The 15,096-nt window shown below is 43.1% G+C and overlaps 1 protein-coding gene across 1 annotated transcript in view; it reads left to right on the forward strand.

Moving 5' to 3' along the window:
• Window positions 1–15,096, forward strand: part of LOC133463220 (protein kinase C epsilon type-like) — a 137,521-nt gene that overhangs the window by 109,302 nt on the left and 13,123 nt on the right. Inside the window, exon 11 of the mRNA XM_061744621.1 lies at window positions 3,442–3,596. Coding sequence (XP_061600605.1) covers window positions 3,442–3,596 — 155 coding nt within the window. The remainder of the gene's footprint in view (window positions 1–3,441; window positions 3,597–15,096) is intronic.

Raw genomic sequence — 15,096 nt, forward strand, 5'->3', positions numbered from 1 at the left:
AACGTGTCAGAGGGTTCTCAAACGGTGTTCTTCAGATTTTTTAATGCTCCCAGCTGCGTCCAAATTAGTAGGATTCCACGACTGTACGTCATCACGTACAGTAACGATATACATGAAGACATTAATCTCCATGAAGACTGAATGTGTGTTTTCACACCTCCGACGTCTTTGTGAAGGTCTACAAACCTTTCATGTACATCACGACAAGGGGGTTCCCCTTTGTTGAAGTCTATACACACACATCCACATGCAAACATACATGTAAACCTACAGTCTACACATGCACACATGCCTTTAGAGCAGTGTCTCCCAACCTGGGGGTGTGTGAAACTTTGTCTGCTTTGAGGATATGCAGTTGTAAAAATTATATTTGCGCATGTTAAATAAATAAAAAATAATAACACACCTAATGGAATATGTAATCCAAGTCTGTATAAACCCACGTAGTATTTTAAAAGGACTAAAATATATTTCAAATATATTTAAAATAATTGCTAAAAGTTATTTAGCAGGATAAAAACTTAAAAACTTATTATATCATTATTCAACAATTAATCATACTACTTCTCCAACAGGTTGTTAAAGGAAAAATGTTACAAATTTTTGCTCTCATATTAAAAGAGACATTTTTCAGACATTATTTTATGTCCTTGCAATTATTTTTTGTGCGTATTTTATACATTGGTGACACAAAATGAAGGTGAGATAGACAAAGTCATATGTATACAAGGTAAACCCAAAGAGAAATGTATCACAAAACATAATTAATGTTCATTTTTTCAATTAAAGATTTGTAACAAATCACTTTACTCTTTTGGTGCCAGTACGTACGGGTCGGGGGGACTGGCTGGTCTTAGACACAAGTAGGGGGGTAAAAAAGGAAGGAAAAACCACTAAACCACTGATTTAGAGCACATGTCATCCCAACAGCCAGCGGTGCAGAGTCTGAGTCACACTCTGACTCTGACCGACTGTTTTCTTATATATGCTGCTGTTTATATCACAGCTCTCTCTCTCTCTCTCTCTATCCACATACACGCTCTCTCTTATTTCCTATATGAAGAAAGTGAGCAGGGTTCCAGGAAGTTTGTTTTCTCCGGAGGTTTGGGAGAGCTTGCAGGGCGTCGCAGCAGCAGCAGTGTTTTCTGAGTGGGTGTCACAGGAAGGTCCAGTGAGGGGGGGACTATACGTGTTTGCCACTCATTCACACGGAGGAATGTCTGGTCATGGTTTCATGTGGCTGGAAATATTAAATGTAGTATTCTGTTGCTTTTGTGGAGAAAAATAAAAAAAACATTGTTTCCAAAGTCAATCTGCCTTCCAATGTTTCAATGAAAAGTTTTGATGTTAAAAAAACAAAACGATCAGAAATAATGTTTGATAGCAATCAAGATGTAATCTTAGGAATAAATGACATTTTCATAACAAATATTAAACTGGCATGTATAAGGTAAACAAAAAAGACCATTGCAGTATAAAATCATCTTAACAGCAACATTTCTGTTTAAGTACTTCCTGTTAAGCTGTATTTTTCTACGTCTACACTATGAATATTTGCTTAGTAGTGAAAGTCTTTGGAAAAACAAAGTACTTCTCTTCTGAACCATGTTTTACTCACATTCTCACCAACTTCTGCTCAAATACATTTAGTTCAATTCAGTTTCAATTACTTAGTTTAGAGAGAGTTCACAATGAAAGTCATCTTGAGGCAAAAAAACTGGTTTATTCAGGTTTATCCAGGTTTATCCAGACCATTTAACCACATTTAGCCCAGTTATACTCCGGTTTATTAGAATTCAGATGTGGAACCGGGTTGTTTCAGGCGAGGAGGCGCTGGGCTCTTCAGGGTATCATGCCACCCAAACCTGGATGTACCACAAAGCTCAGGGATGAGAAATATGATGCTAACATCCATGAGAGCTGCAGCTGGAAGCTGCTGAATCCTCTTAGGACATCCTCGGAGGAAGGATTTGCACAAGTCCAGTCTAGAAGTGAGATAAGGTTCTCCTTATTTTTACCATATTACCAAGGTGGAAGACGGTAATTCTGTTTCAATTGTGACTTAATGAAAAATCTCACAGTTTTATAAAATAAATTATACGATTTAATCAATTTCAAGACAGCAATAACAATGTACAAGGCACACAACCAGATGCTCCCACGCTGTGTCCTGGAGTTGTTCCAAGTGAGGGGAAGTAGCTACAACTTAAAGAGCATATTGCAGGTTAGAATTTTTTCAAAAATGATACCTGACCTTATGTGAAAATGACTATGTGAGAAGTTAATGTAGGATTTAATATGTTTTACAAGACATAAGGGCACGTATTCAGAGGAAAAAGTGGCTGATTTTAGCCAAGCTCGTACAAACGCTTTTTTTTCCGAACACCGCGTCATATGACGTCACACCAGGGAGCAGTCTCCACAGTTCTGCCCCATCTGACTGCCCAGACCCCGTACACACGTAGCCCCCTCCCGGGGGGCTGCGCCGCAGAGGCGGCCCGGAGGCCGGATGACCAGATGATCTACAGGTTTGGAATGCTTATGAATGTGGTCGAAAACGCAGATCTTCACCGCGCTCCCTGATGTCACGTCACTTCCGGTTCAACTTTTTCAGATGCGGAAGTAAAATACTCTCACAAAAACAACTCCGGAGGTCACTGTAGTATATATTTATGCGTATTTCAATGAAAATTCAGTTCCTACATTATTTTCCTACACATTGATTCACAGGGGTCTCCAACCTGCAATATGCTCTTTAAGGGGCTATGGTATTTTTGAGCAGAAATGGCCAAGAACAGTAGCTCAATTTACAAATTAAAAAAAAAGTATAAATCTAAAATAATAGATAAATATAGAATACTAGTATAAATTATCTTGATATTAAATATCCAACTGTCTAAATTATGCTGTCCTCAATCGTGAGTGACCACATTTATTTTCTTCTCTTCTTTGTTAATTTTCTTTGTTTTGTTTGTTTTTTTTTTCGTTTTCTTCTTATTTCTTTCTTTCTTCTTATTAATATCTTTTTTTCCTTTTCTGTAGTCTGCCTTTTGTTGAAAAGGATAGGCAAAATAAGCCATGAGGCTTCAGCCTATACCTTTTTGGTCTAAAAAAAAAAAATGTGTACATATATATATATATATATATATACCTGTGTGTATACATATACAGTGTGTATATGCAAACATCTTTAATGTAAATGACCGAAATAAACTAAACTAAACTAAAACCTCACAGTTGTACTAGATGCTTGTGGTCAAGCAGAAGCAGCGGTCCTGTTAACCTCCTAAGACGCGCTGCAGGCTTGTTTCCTGCTGCTGTTGCCCCGGTTACCAGGTTGAATATGATGACGTCCACACGTGTGTACGGCGGGTCTTTGGAGGTCAGACTCGCTCACCGTGGTGGTAATAAATAATAACTGTCCGTCTCCTCTCTGTGCAGGACCGGTTGTTCTTCGTGATGGAGTACGTGAACGGCGGCGACCTGATGTTCCAGATTCAGCGGTCCAGGAAGTTCGACGAGGCCCGGTCTCGTTTCTACGCCGCCGAGGTCACGTCGGCCCTGATGTTCCTGCACCGGCACGGCGTGGTTTATAGGTGAGCGCGCCGTTCCAGCTCCGGCGGGAGTCGTGGGAGGTCAGGCCGCTGTTGAGTGGACTTTAGTAGTAGATGGTCTCCATGAATCAGAGATGAACTCCACGTAAACAAGAGGTCACGGCTTTGCGTCGTGTGTCAGGAGTCTAAATTTAGAGGCTGCATTCACTGACCACAGGACATTTGAGCTTCCTCGGTGGAGAACATATCATTTATATAGTAGTTAGTGCTAGGACATGATTCATTGCTAGTGCAGCTCAGACGGTGCAGCTCAGATGATGCGGTGCTGCAGCGGTTTCGGTCAATCAGAGAAGTAAAACTCATCCTGCACAAACTGATATTTATTCTTGTACTTTATTTAATAACCAAGTATTTCCAAAGCTGAACTCCCACCATCCTGCGGTGCAAAGACAAACTCCATCCATGCAGCTGCTTGTCTGCATTTAACCCAGGGGTCGGCAACCCAAAATGGGGTCGGCAACCCAAAATGTTGAAAAACTAATATTTCTGGAGCCGCAAAATTTGAAAAGTCTTGTATCAGCCTTAGAATGAAGACAACACATGCTGCATGTATCTATATTAGTTAGAACTGGGGGAAGATTTTTTTTTCATTATGCACTTTGAGAAAAAAGTCGAAATGTCGAGAAAAAAGTTGAAAATGTCAAGATTAATGTTGAAGTACAATCTTGAGAAAAAAAGTCGAAATGTCGAGAAAAAAGTCGAAAAATTGAGAAAAAAGTCAAAATGTCGACAAAAAAGTCCAAATTTCGAGAAAAAAGTAAAAATGTTGAGATTAAAAAGGAAAGAAAAAAGGACGAAAAAAAGAGAAAAAAAGGAAAAAATAAGAAAAAAAGAGAAAAAAAAGGAAAAAAAAAGAAAAAAGAAGAAAAAAAGAGAAAAAAGGAAAAAAAAGAAGAAAAAAAGGAAAAAAAAGGTCAAACATTTTCTAAAAAGCTCCAGGGAGCCACTAGGGCTGCGCTAAAGAGCCGCATGCGGCTCCGCGGGTTGCCGACCCCTGATTTAACCCATGAAACTTCATAGCTTTTTAAAAATTTAAAAGCCTTAAAACTGGGAGACACAATGGCTCCTAAAGGGGTTTGAGTTGTTCAGTGTGACCCAGCGTGGGTTGCCGGCGTGAAACCCATGGGCCATGACGGCTCCCAGAGCTCCCAGAGCTCCCAGAGCTCCCAGAGCTCCCAGAGCCCCCAGAGCTCAGGCTGCAGAGCCTCTGCTGGTTCCAGTCCCTCAGGAAGTGTCCTGACACTGGGGCTAATTGCAGCACAAAGTGATGTTTGTCGCCAGCCGCTCGCCGCGCGTTCCTGCTCACATTCACAATGAAACGTATTTCTAAATATTGTCTTTGGTCATGAAACTCTGACTGGACCCGGGAGAGTCTCCGTCTGCACGTGGGGGCTGCAGTGACCTCACGGTCCCTCTGCCCCAGGTATTATCTGTCTGCGTGGACTTGCTCAGTCATAATATCATTGTGAGTCAGCCGCGAGCGCTCGGCTGAACCATAACACCATTGTGGGGGGCTCGGCCTGATTCCTCCCAAAATATCTGCAGATGAACAAATGTTTTTTCCTGACCGGTTTTCATCAAATGAAGGTTTAATGACATGTTTGGATTTTCTCATCGTGCACCGTGAGCGTGCGTCTGTGTGCGGCACATCTGTTTCCATGTTGGGAGGATGAATTATCACCACTGGGGTCTAGAAATATCTTCACTTTCCGGTAAAGGCCTTTGCGTTAAGGCTTTTTATCCTTTGTTTCCCCGAAACACCTCAAGTGGCTCCTCTTTGATCGGCCACCTTATAACGGCGGAGGGGGTTTCAGGTCCTGGAGACGAGCCAGACTAGGACCATTTAGACTTTGATGGAACTTGAAACAAGGAGGACAGTTTGGCCGGGCTTCCACCCGCGGGGCTGCAGATGGACCTGGTGGGACCACCGGTACGAGTTAAGTGCTATGTGAGCCTCAGCATCCCAACCCGGGATGGAAAATGAGACATTGTTCTCCTAAATGACAGAAAACAAGACCCTAAATATCCCACGTACATCTGCTGTGGTCACCATTAAAGTTGCTTTCGTCATCGAAAATTATGACTAAATATCGTCGTCAACGGACCCTCATCACCTGAGGAAAATGCTGGTCATGTGATGATAACGAAAATTAAATATATAATGCAATATTGTAGAGGAACAAAAACGAGACTAAAAGGTAGATTACAAATAAAAACTCTGCTAAAATGTGTCTTCATTTTCGTTGACCAAAACCAGACGAAATGTTCTAACAAAGATTCTTAATGTCCATGTTTTTTCAGTAGTTTCCTCTGGTTTAGTTCTGCTGGGTGACGTTAGTCCTCAATCCCAGTCGCTGCAGCGGGGAATCAGATCCAGAAGATGCAGCTGCAGAGTTAGAGGCTGATGCCGTTAACGCAGAGCTCTAGGTTCACGTTAATTAAAAACAAAGTTACATAGAGAAACGTGGGGATCTGCTCTAGGGGGGAGAAGAAGAAGATCCATCTTTGGATACTCTTTCCTACATAGACGTGGAAAAGACAACCCAATGTGTCGTTCAAAAAGACAAAGATGGGGAGAAATGCGGAAAAATAAATATGTTGTAAACTCAAATTAGAGTCTTCTGTATCTGGAATGAATGTATTATTGAGTCTATAAGGTAACAATAATATAATAACAAGATAACCTTGTTTGAATTGTAAAATAGGTTTGGATAAATACAATCTTTGACTAAAACTAGAGTAAAATGGTCCGGGACAATTCTGACTAAAATAAGAGTAAAATGCTCAGACTTTTAGTCGACTGAAACTTGACATGACTAAAAGGAGAATGAACGTGACTAAAATTAATAAAAACTAAAATGATAGCTTGACCAAAAGACTAGACTAAAACTAAAACTAAACTAAAATTAAAAACAGGCTGACAAAAACAACAATACTCTCCATCTTGTTAGAGCTGCGTTACATGTGATGGAGGAAGGTCAACTCCTCTACTTTTCCTGGGACTTTGTCCTGATTTTGTCCTGATTTTATGCTGATTCTCAATTTTTAACAGGTGATATAACAGTTGAAATGTCCTGATATCTCCCTCCATCTTGTCGCGTCTTGTTTTATGTGATTACAATATTGTCGATTCATTATTTTGATTTTCAGACAACATGAAATATAAACGCCAGCCGTCGCCTCAAACTAACAGCCCCAAGACAAATGAACGCCTGTCAGTTTTCTGGATAAAAGCCAAGCGCAACATGTCTGCTGTGATTCACCTGCCAGATATCAGCTTGGATGAATATTTGAAACTGTGAGCTGTAAGACAGTTAACGTAGGAACAAATGAAGACTGAAGTGTTAAAAAGACAACTTGTGTTAAAGATGGTACAAAAGTATAAAAATGTCAGTTGTGGGATGACGTGCAGGACCTTGTTGCAGGACTTTGTTGCAGGACTTTGTTGCAGGACTTTGCTGCAGGACTTTGCTGCAGGACTTTGCTGCAGGACTTTGCTACAGGACTTTGCTACAGGACTTTGCTACAGGACTTTGCTGCAGGACTTCGCTGCAGGCCAAGCTCTCGCATGCTGACAAGAGCGTGATGAAAGAGGCTTTTCACTGATTCATTCTTTCATAAAAACAGAAAAAAGCTGCAAAGATGACGGTGCAGTTTATGTTTTCGCAGCTTTTTTGTTACTATATAAAGGAGAAGGGGAGAAAAAGAGCAGCTGCAGATGTGCGGAGAAAAGCTATTTAAAGGAATGAAACTCAGAAAATAAAGCATCACATTATAAATGCTAAACATCCGTGAATTTGTTTTCATTTCTTGGTCTGGGGAAGTTTTGCAGCCGTGATCTCGGAGCAGCAGGTCCAGTCCTGCTGGCACCGGCGGACCGGGTTCATTGTTGTGTGACAATGGTCCCATTAATGAAGGAGGAGGGCCTTGCTTGGAACGTTTCAGCAGTGAGAATATCTCCATGTGGTTTTTTTCTTTCTTTCTTTGGTTGACAATTAAAGTCAAATTAGTCACAGAGTTACAATCAGAGAGCTTTATTGTTTATTGTTTTGTTTTGTTTTTTTTAACTGTTGCCTTTGGCTTCCCAATCGGGGTTTTAAAAGAAACTCGGCCCAGAGTCCATGTCTGGGTATGACACGCCCCTCTTTGTGACGTCATAAAGAGAGCACCAATGAAAACCCACACTGCAAAAACTCATTTCGGCACTTATTAAAATATTACTTTATGAATTTCAGTGAAAATAACTTAAAATACTGTGAATAAGATATAAATAACAACTAACACACCACTTTACACTGCAAAAACTCAAAATCTTACCAAGAATATTTATCTTATTTCTAGTCTCTAGTCTCATTTTTAGTCAAAAAATCTAATTCCACTTAAAACAAGACTCATTACCAGAAAAATAACTTTTTATTTGACAATTTTCACCTGTTTCAAGTACATTTTCACTTGAAATAAGTAGAAAAATCTGCCAGTGGAACAACATTTATTTTCTCATTACAAGCAAAAAAATCTTGTTCCACTGGCAGATTTTTCTACTTATTTTAAGTGAAAATCTACTTGAAACAGGTGAACATTTTAGTTTTTTCCAGTGATGAGTCTTGTTTTAAGTGTAATGAGATTTTTTTTTACTAAAAATGAGACATTTTAACTAGAAATAAGAAAAATATTCTTGTTAAGATTTTGAGTTTTTGCAGTGCAGCTTCCAAAACAACCAAGACAAAATGTAAAAGGTCCTTTAACACAAGTCTGTTTACAAGTGATGCTGTGTAGTTAAATGCACTGCAAAAACTTAAAATTTTAATAAGAATATTTGTCTTATTTCTAGTTAAAATGTCTCATTTTTAGTCAAAAAATCTCATTACACTTAAAACAAGACATCACTGGAAAAAACTAAAATGTTCACCTGTTTCAAGTAGATTCTCACTTAAAATAAGTAGAAAAATCTGCCAGTGGAACAAGATTCTTTTTGCTTGTAGGAGAAGATAAATCTTGTTCCACTGGCAGATTTTTCTACTTATTTCAAGTGAAAATGTACTTGAAACAGGTGAAAATTGTCAAATAAAAGTTATTTTTCTGGTAATGACTCTTGTTTTAAGTGTAATGAGATTTTTTGACTAAAAATGCGACATTTTAACTAGAAATAAGACAAATATTCCTGGTAACATTTTGATTCTGCAGTGTGACAACGTATCAAATGTTGAAACATTCGTTTTTGATCCTTTGACTTGCTGAAATAAGCAAGTCCTTCTATGGAGAAACGTCTGGAGCACCGATCCAGACCGTCTCCTGACCCCGGCGACGCTGGTTTGGATCTCGGTGTTTCTTTCCTCTGGAAAACCCGCCGGAGCTTCTGGATCCAATTAGCACTGAGGTCTGTTTTCTTTGCGTGTTACATCTTTGAGATGAAAACAGCTTTGGAGGATTCTTGAGCCCCCAACTCCTCCGCTCTTATTTCCCCCTCAGCTTTCGCCCCACATCTACCTGCCCTCCGTCATGAGGGGGTGTTTGTATTTTGCAGAGTTCCTACCGGCACCTGCAGGAGGAATCCAGCTGGCTGTGGAGCTTCCTAATGCGCTGAGTGCATTTGGCGTTTTCAGCCTCTGAGATTAATGGTTCAGGCTCTCAGCGGTGTTTTCTCAGTCACGCTGTTTCAACTGTGAATATTTCTTTGTCAGAGGCCGCAGGGGAAACACACACACACACACACACACACACACACACACATACTTGTGATTGCGTGTTAATTCATGATGGCTCAGTTGAGCGAGCTACCTGATCCGCTCTCCCTGCGCCGATGCCTGGCGCTCCCTCCTTCCTGGCCCACTTTGTTGTCCAGAGGAGGATGAACAAGTGCTTTGGGAACGTTGTGTCCCAGCTCCCCCCCTCCCTCCTGCAGCTCTGATGCTTGTCTCTGCTGCTGCCAGCGCCGGGCCACCAGCCCTCCTTCCACATGGAAACGGAGGAGCGCGCCGCGTGTTCCAGTCCTTTCAGCTCTGCTATGTGACCGAACGTGGCCCGGCGTGATGTGTGCAGGTGATACAGTTGACAGAGCAGGTTGGGACCGGTTTGGGGGCAGATGTCGGTCTGCGTAAACACACACACACACACACTGATGCAGCGGTTGTTGCACCGGTCGTGTGTCACATCAAGAGGTGTGTGTTTGAACCAAATCAAACTCTTAGTCTTTGTCTTGTCATTTCTCCGTCTGAACTAAACTGGATCTGCTTCGTACTTGTACTTGTACTTGTATTTGTGTTTGAGTTAAGGCTGGGATTGTCGTGGTATCAGATCTTCATGCGAGGTTATCGTGACCAAAAGAATTTGCGATAAGGTTCAACCACAATATCTATGGAAAATGAGAATAAATAAACAAATAAATCTATCTGCCCAAAGCATCTGTAACACTGTTGTATGTTCTGCAGTGTTGTTTTTGGCAGCCTGTTGCAATTTTAGTTTTAGTCTAGTCTTTGGGTCAATTTAGTTTTTATTCGTTTTAGTCACGTTCATACTCCTTTAGTCTTTTCAAGTTTCAGTCGACTAAAAGCCGGAGCATTTTAGTCTCGTTTTAGTCAAAGATTGTATTTAGCCAAACCCATTTTACAATTCAAACAAGGTTATCTTATTATTATATTGTTGTTACCTTATAGACTCAAGAATACATTCATTCCAGATAGTGGGAGAAAAGCCTTAAGCCAAACAGCGGCAACTAAAAACTCCCCTTTAGGAGGGAAGAAACCTTGAGCAGGACCAGGCTCATAAGGGGGGACCCTCCTGCTGAAGGCCAGACTGGGGGAGTCAGGGACCTCAGCAGCACACAGCAGGCAGGTGGAAGCAGCAACAGGATGATCAGAGGGGAGGGGGGGGGGGGGGCGTCAGTAGCACACAGCAAACATTCACGTAGGCAGGTGGAAGCAGCAATGGGATGACCGGGGATGGGGGGGGGGGGACTGGGGCCGCAGGCCAGAACGCAGCTCCCGAGGCTCCGGCCTGCAAACATGCACAAAAGAGAAAAAAGGGGGGCCGGCACAAGAAACTACAGGAACGTTGGACAAAAATGGATTAATTACAAATCAACTGAAATATTGCAAGCCTTTTATTATTTTAATATTGCTGATCATGGCTTACAGCTTAAGAAAACTCAAATATCCTATCTCAAAAAATTAGAATATTCTGGGAATCTTAATCTTAAACTGACAACCATAATCAGCAATATTAAAAAATAATAAAAGGCTTGCAATATTTCAGTTGATTTGTAATGAATCCAGAATGTATGACATTTTAGTTTTTTTAATTGCATTACAGAAAATAAAGAACTTTATCACAATATTCTAATTTTCTGAGACAGTCCTGTATAGTACCGTAACTCGGTAGATATCTCAGCAGCCAAATACACAGTCATCATGTGTGACTGCTTTAGTTTCTTCTCGTTCTCCTGCTGTTTCGAGGTTATTTTGGGATATTTTAGCCTACAGTCTTACACAAAGCTCCTTCAAATATTTGGGCCTCCCTGAACTGATATATGACATTTTTACAAACTCATGAAATGTGCTCATGCTTTTTATGTGGAACCCCCCCCCCCCCCCCCCCCCCCCCACTGAGGAGCTGGATATGCAGTGGGATCATGGTTTCACCTGAGTCCTGCTCTACATCCTTCTGCCATTTATGGTTTTACTTCCAGTATCTCAAACGTCTTTTCCTAAAGCTGCTCGTGATAACAGCTCTGGAGCAGTTATACGCATTTTAAAGCGTTCCAGGGCGACGGCGGAGTAAATAACATCCCGGTTTGTTTCAGCGTTTGTCGGTTCACAACTAATATAACACAAACAAACTAATACTGGAGCCCTGCAGTTTGCAGTTTGTTTATTTGGATATCTTCCCAGCCTGATCTGCGTCTCACGTAGAAATACACCAGCAGCAACGGTCTGAGTGTTTGTGTATTTGACCAGATGTGTGTTTGGATCACTTGGTCACCCAGGAGGAGGGATGGAGGGAAGGAGGGATGGAGGGATGGGAGGAAGATAGAGGGTGCGGGGTTAGCTGTCACGGAGCACAGGGGCTACCGTGGAGGACGTCATGGAAAAATCTTACCACGAAACACAGGAAATGCTCTCCGTCGCGCCTGATTGGCCTGTGTGTGTGTGTGTGTGTGTGTGTGTGTGTGTGTGTGCTCCTCGGTGCAGCAGAGCATCGTCTGTTTATTGACGGAGTTTATTGAGCGATATTAAAGCTCCTGCGATTCCCCTGGTGGTCACAGCACGCCGTCCCGCCACCGCCATCAGCCAGTGTCGCTATCTCTGCCCAGATCTGGGTTCTCTGCACAAACGGCTGCCATCCCTGCGTCTCTCACTTACCAGACCTCCCAGCTGCTGCTGCACGCCGCGCCCTGGGAACGTCGCATGTTTGGCGTCGACACGTTTCATCTGGCTCTCAACAGGCTGAACCACTTTTGGCCGTTCCCGGCTGCAGAAGCTCGGAGATGCTTGTCAGCTGGAGGATCTGCGGGAGCAGCTCAAGGCCCGCTGTTGATTGAATGTAGACGTTTGTAAAAGTTGTCAACAATATGCACGAGCTACGTCAGAGCGGTTGTACACGTGACCCACGGTTGGTCTGGATCGTGCAGGATCGCAGCACACACCCATACTGACACCTGTCATTGAAGGTTTTTGTAAGGGGGCTGACGTGTGTTGGGTTTGATGCCTGATTGTAAACTATAAGCAGAAACAGTTATCAAGCTAAAGGCAAGGCAAGGCAAGTTTATTAGTATAGCACAATTCAACACAAGGTCATTCAAATTGCTTTACATCAACATTAAAAGCAGCGAGACACAATTTAACAGTAAATAACAAATAAAATGATAAGAAAAGAGGTAAAATAATAAAAAGCACAAGTTGTTACAAAGTAAGGGCAGTAGAGTCCAGCAGGTACATCTCATTCTTACAATGGCAAGAATTACGTTTCTATACGGTCAAAACGTACAAAGACCGGGTCAAATACAGTATTACGAAAGTAATCTAACATTTAGTACGGTGAATTAAACCAATTCACCATACTAAACATCACTGAAGGCCCCAAAGCTGCACCGTAGTTGGAGCACGGCTTGTAGACGGCTCGTAGCACAGGTGCAGCTTCATGGACGGAGGCAGAACCTGTCAAGACCTACCAAAGACCTACCAAAACCCACCAAGACCTACCAAGACCCATAAAGACCTGCCAAGACCCACAAAAGACCCACCAAGACCTACCAAGACCTACCAAGACCCACCAAGATCTGCCAAGACCTACCAAGACCCACCAAGACCTATCAAGACCTGCCACGATCCGCCACGACCCGCCAAGTCCCGTCAAGACCCGCCAAGACCCAACAACACCCGCCAAGTCCCGCCACGACCCGCCAAGACCCAACAAGACCCAACAAGACCCAACAAGACCCAACAAGACCTGCCAAATCCCACCACGACCCGCCAAGTCCCGCCAAGACCTGCCAAGTCCCACCACTGAAGAAAAAACAAATGTATGAGAAAACCCAAGGGTCCGACGATTCACTCAGGTCACACATGATTGGCTGGTTTCAGACACGTGTTGCTTCCATGGGGTGGTTCATATATTTATTGCTTAGTGTGTGTAATTTGGGGAACATGGCAAAAGGAAAAGCTTCAGAATAAGATTCAACCTTTAATCAAAGTGGCGTCTCCACAGTGACGGGGCGGGGACCTGAGGACTCGGCAGCAGAGATGAGGCTGAAGCCCGGCAGGTTAAACCACAGACACAAACGGCGGAGCGGCGGCTTGAGGAGCCAGTTCAACTCCAAACGAAGCCCGCGGCAGCTCGCTCACAAACAATCCTGTCAATAAAGTTGCACAACTAACGCACGTGCAGTTCTGACGTCAGACATTTGCAGAAGGCAGATCTTACCCACTCATGCTTCACATTTCTGGGTGCATCTCAGATTATCCACTGCTGCTGACGTCCGTGTCTTCTCCCACCCATAATATCCTTCCATTAGCTCACCTAAACACCTGCAGCCACCTAATATCCGGCCTTGCAGCGCAGGTGATTTGTAATACAAGAATTAATGTCAGCAGCTGTTTAAGCTCAACCTGCGTTAGATTCATCCGTCTGTCTGACCTGCTGCAGGTTAACGTCCCAGGAGTGGCCCCGGGGTGGGGGGGGCTACGCAGGCGGGCGGACACGGAGTCCGCCGTCTAATCTGTCATCTGCAGAAACTCCGAACAAGTGCCGCTCTTTCCCATGTCAATGTGCCTTTTAGCAAGGCAGGGTCCCCCAGCTGCTCGGCAGCACAACGCGGGGTTGTTCTGGGCGGCCGCGAGAGATGGCCGTTGGAGATTTCAGGCAGAGTTGAGAAAAATGAGAGCAAACATGTCTCAGCTGCGTAAAAGCACTGAAAATGTTGTGAACTTGAACCTAAAAAGCGACATGAGTCAGCACATTTCTTCTCTCCTTCATTTCTTTTTGGCGGCCCAGCCTTCAGAGGCAGGGACAACCAGGAACTGATGGTGTTTGGTATTTGCCGTAACCTGACCTCAGCGTGACCTACCAAACCAGAACCTGCGATGACGCTCACACCGTCCTACCAGTTGCTCTTGTTTACGGCTCCTTCTGCAGACGCTGTTACCCATCTGAAAAGAGCTGTAAACGAGGTAAACCACTTGTTTGGAAGCCGGCCGTGCAGCTCTACTGCTCGTGAGGAGTCCCGTTGTTCATACACTGGGTGGCTGAGGAGATAATTCAAAAGGGATCAGCAGCGCCAAGATGAGTTAAAAAAATTTAAAAGCGTTGCTGCTTGAAGCTTCTTTCACTCTCATGTCACGGAAGGGGTTGTTTAGGACCCAGATGCAGGAGAGCGAGAGGCCAGAGTTCAGCAAAAACAGGGTTTATTTTAAAAAAAGCGAGAACCAAAAACGCTCCAGAGCAGGATTAAAAAAAAACACAAGAGCAAAAAAACGAAAACTTGGCAGGACACATGGAGGAAGGAAACAGTACGGAACGACAAGGAGCAAAGGAAAGACAAGACCAGATATACACAAGGGGGTAATGAGACACAGGTGTGAACAATCAGGGCAGATGGAAGACAGGCGGGGCAGAACAGAAACACAAACTGGGGGAAATGTCACACACTGACATCTCATTTTTTAACTTGATATTGAACACAAGCCACAGACCCAGCAGCACATCTATCATCTCCTCCAGGTTCTACATCTTTAGTGTTGTTGTCTTCTTCATTTAGATACACAATCAAATACGTCACAGCAGCTTTACTCCAACCTCCTACTTCTGCTCCAGGTGCTGAATTGTTATGGAAAAGAAACCAAGTTGGGATGAGTAGAGCCGAGTAGGTGCTAGTGGAAAAGCGCCATTTGTGAGCGTGAGAGCGGACACTCCAGAGTTTAGTCAAAGCAGCACGAACAGGAAGCAGATGACGCTCTGCAGGCTGGAGTCCGAGCCGCCGCTTCGTACC

This window comes from Cololabis saira, chromosome 17 (genome assembly GCF_033807715.1).
Source record: "Cololabis saira isolate AMF1-May2022 chromosome 17, fColSai1.1, whole genome shotgun sequence".
Classification (NCBI taxonomy): Eukaryota; Metazoa; Chordata; class Actinopteri; order Beloniformes; family Belonidae; genus Cololabis; species Cololabis saira.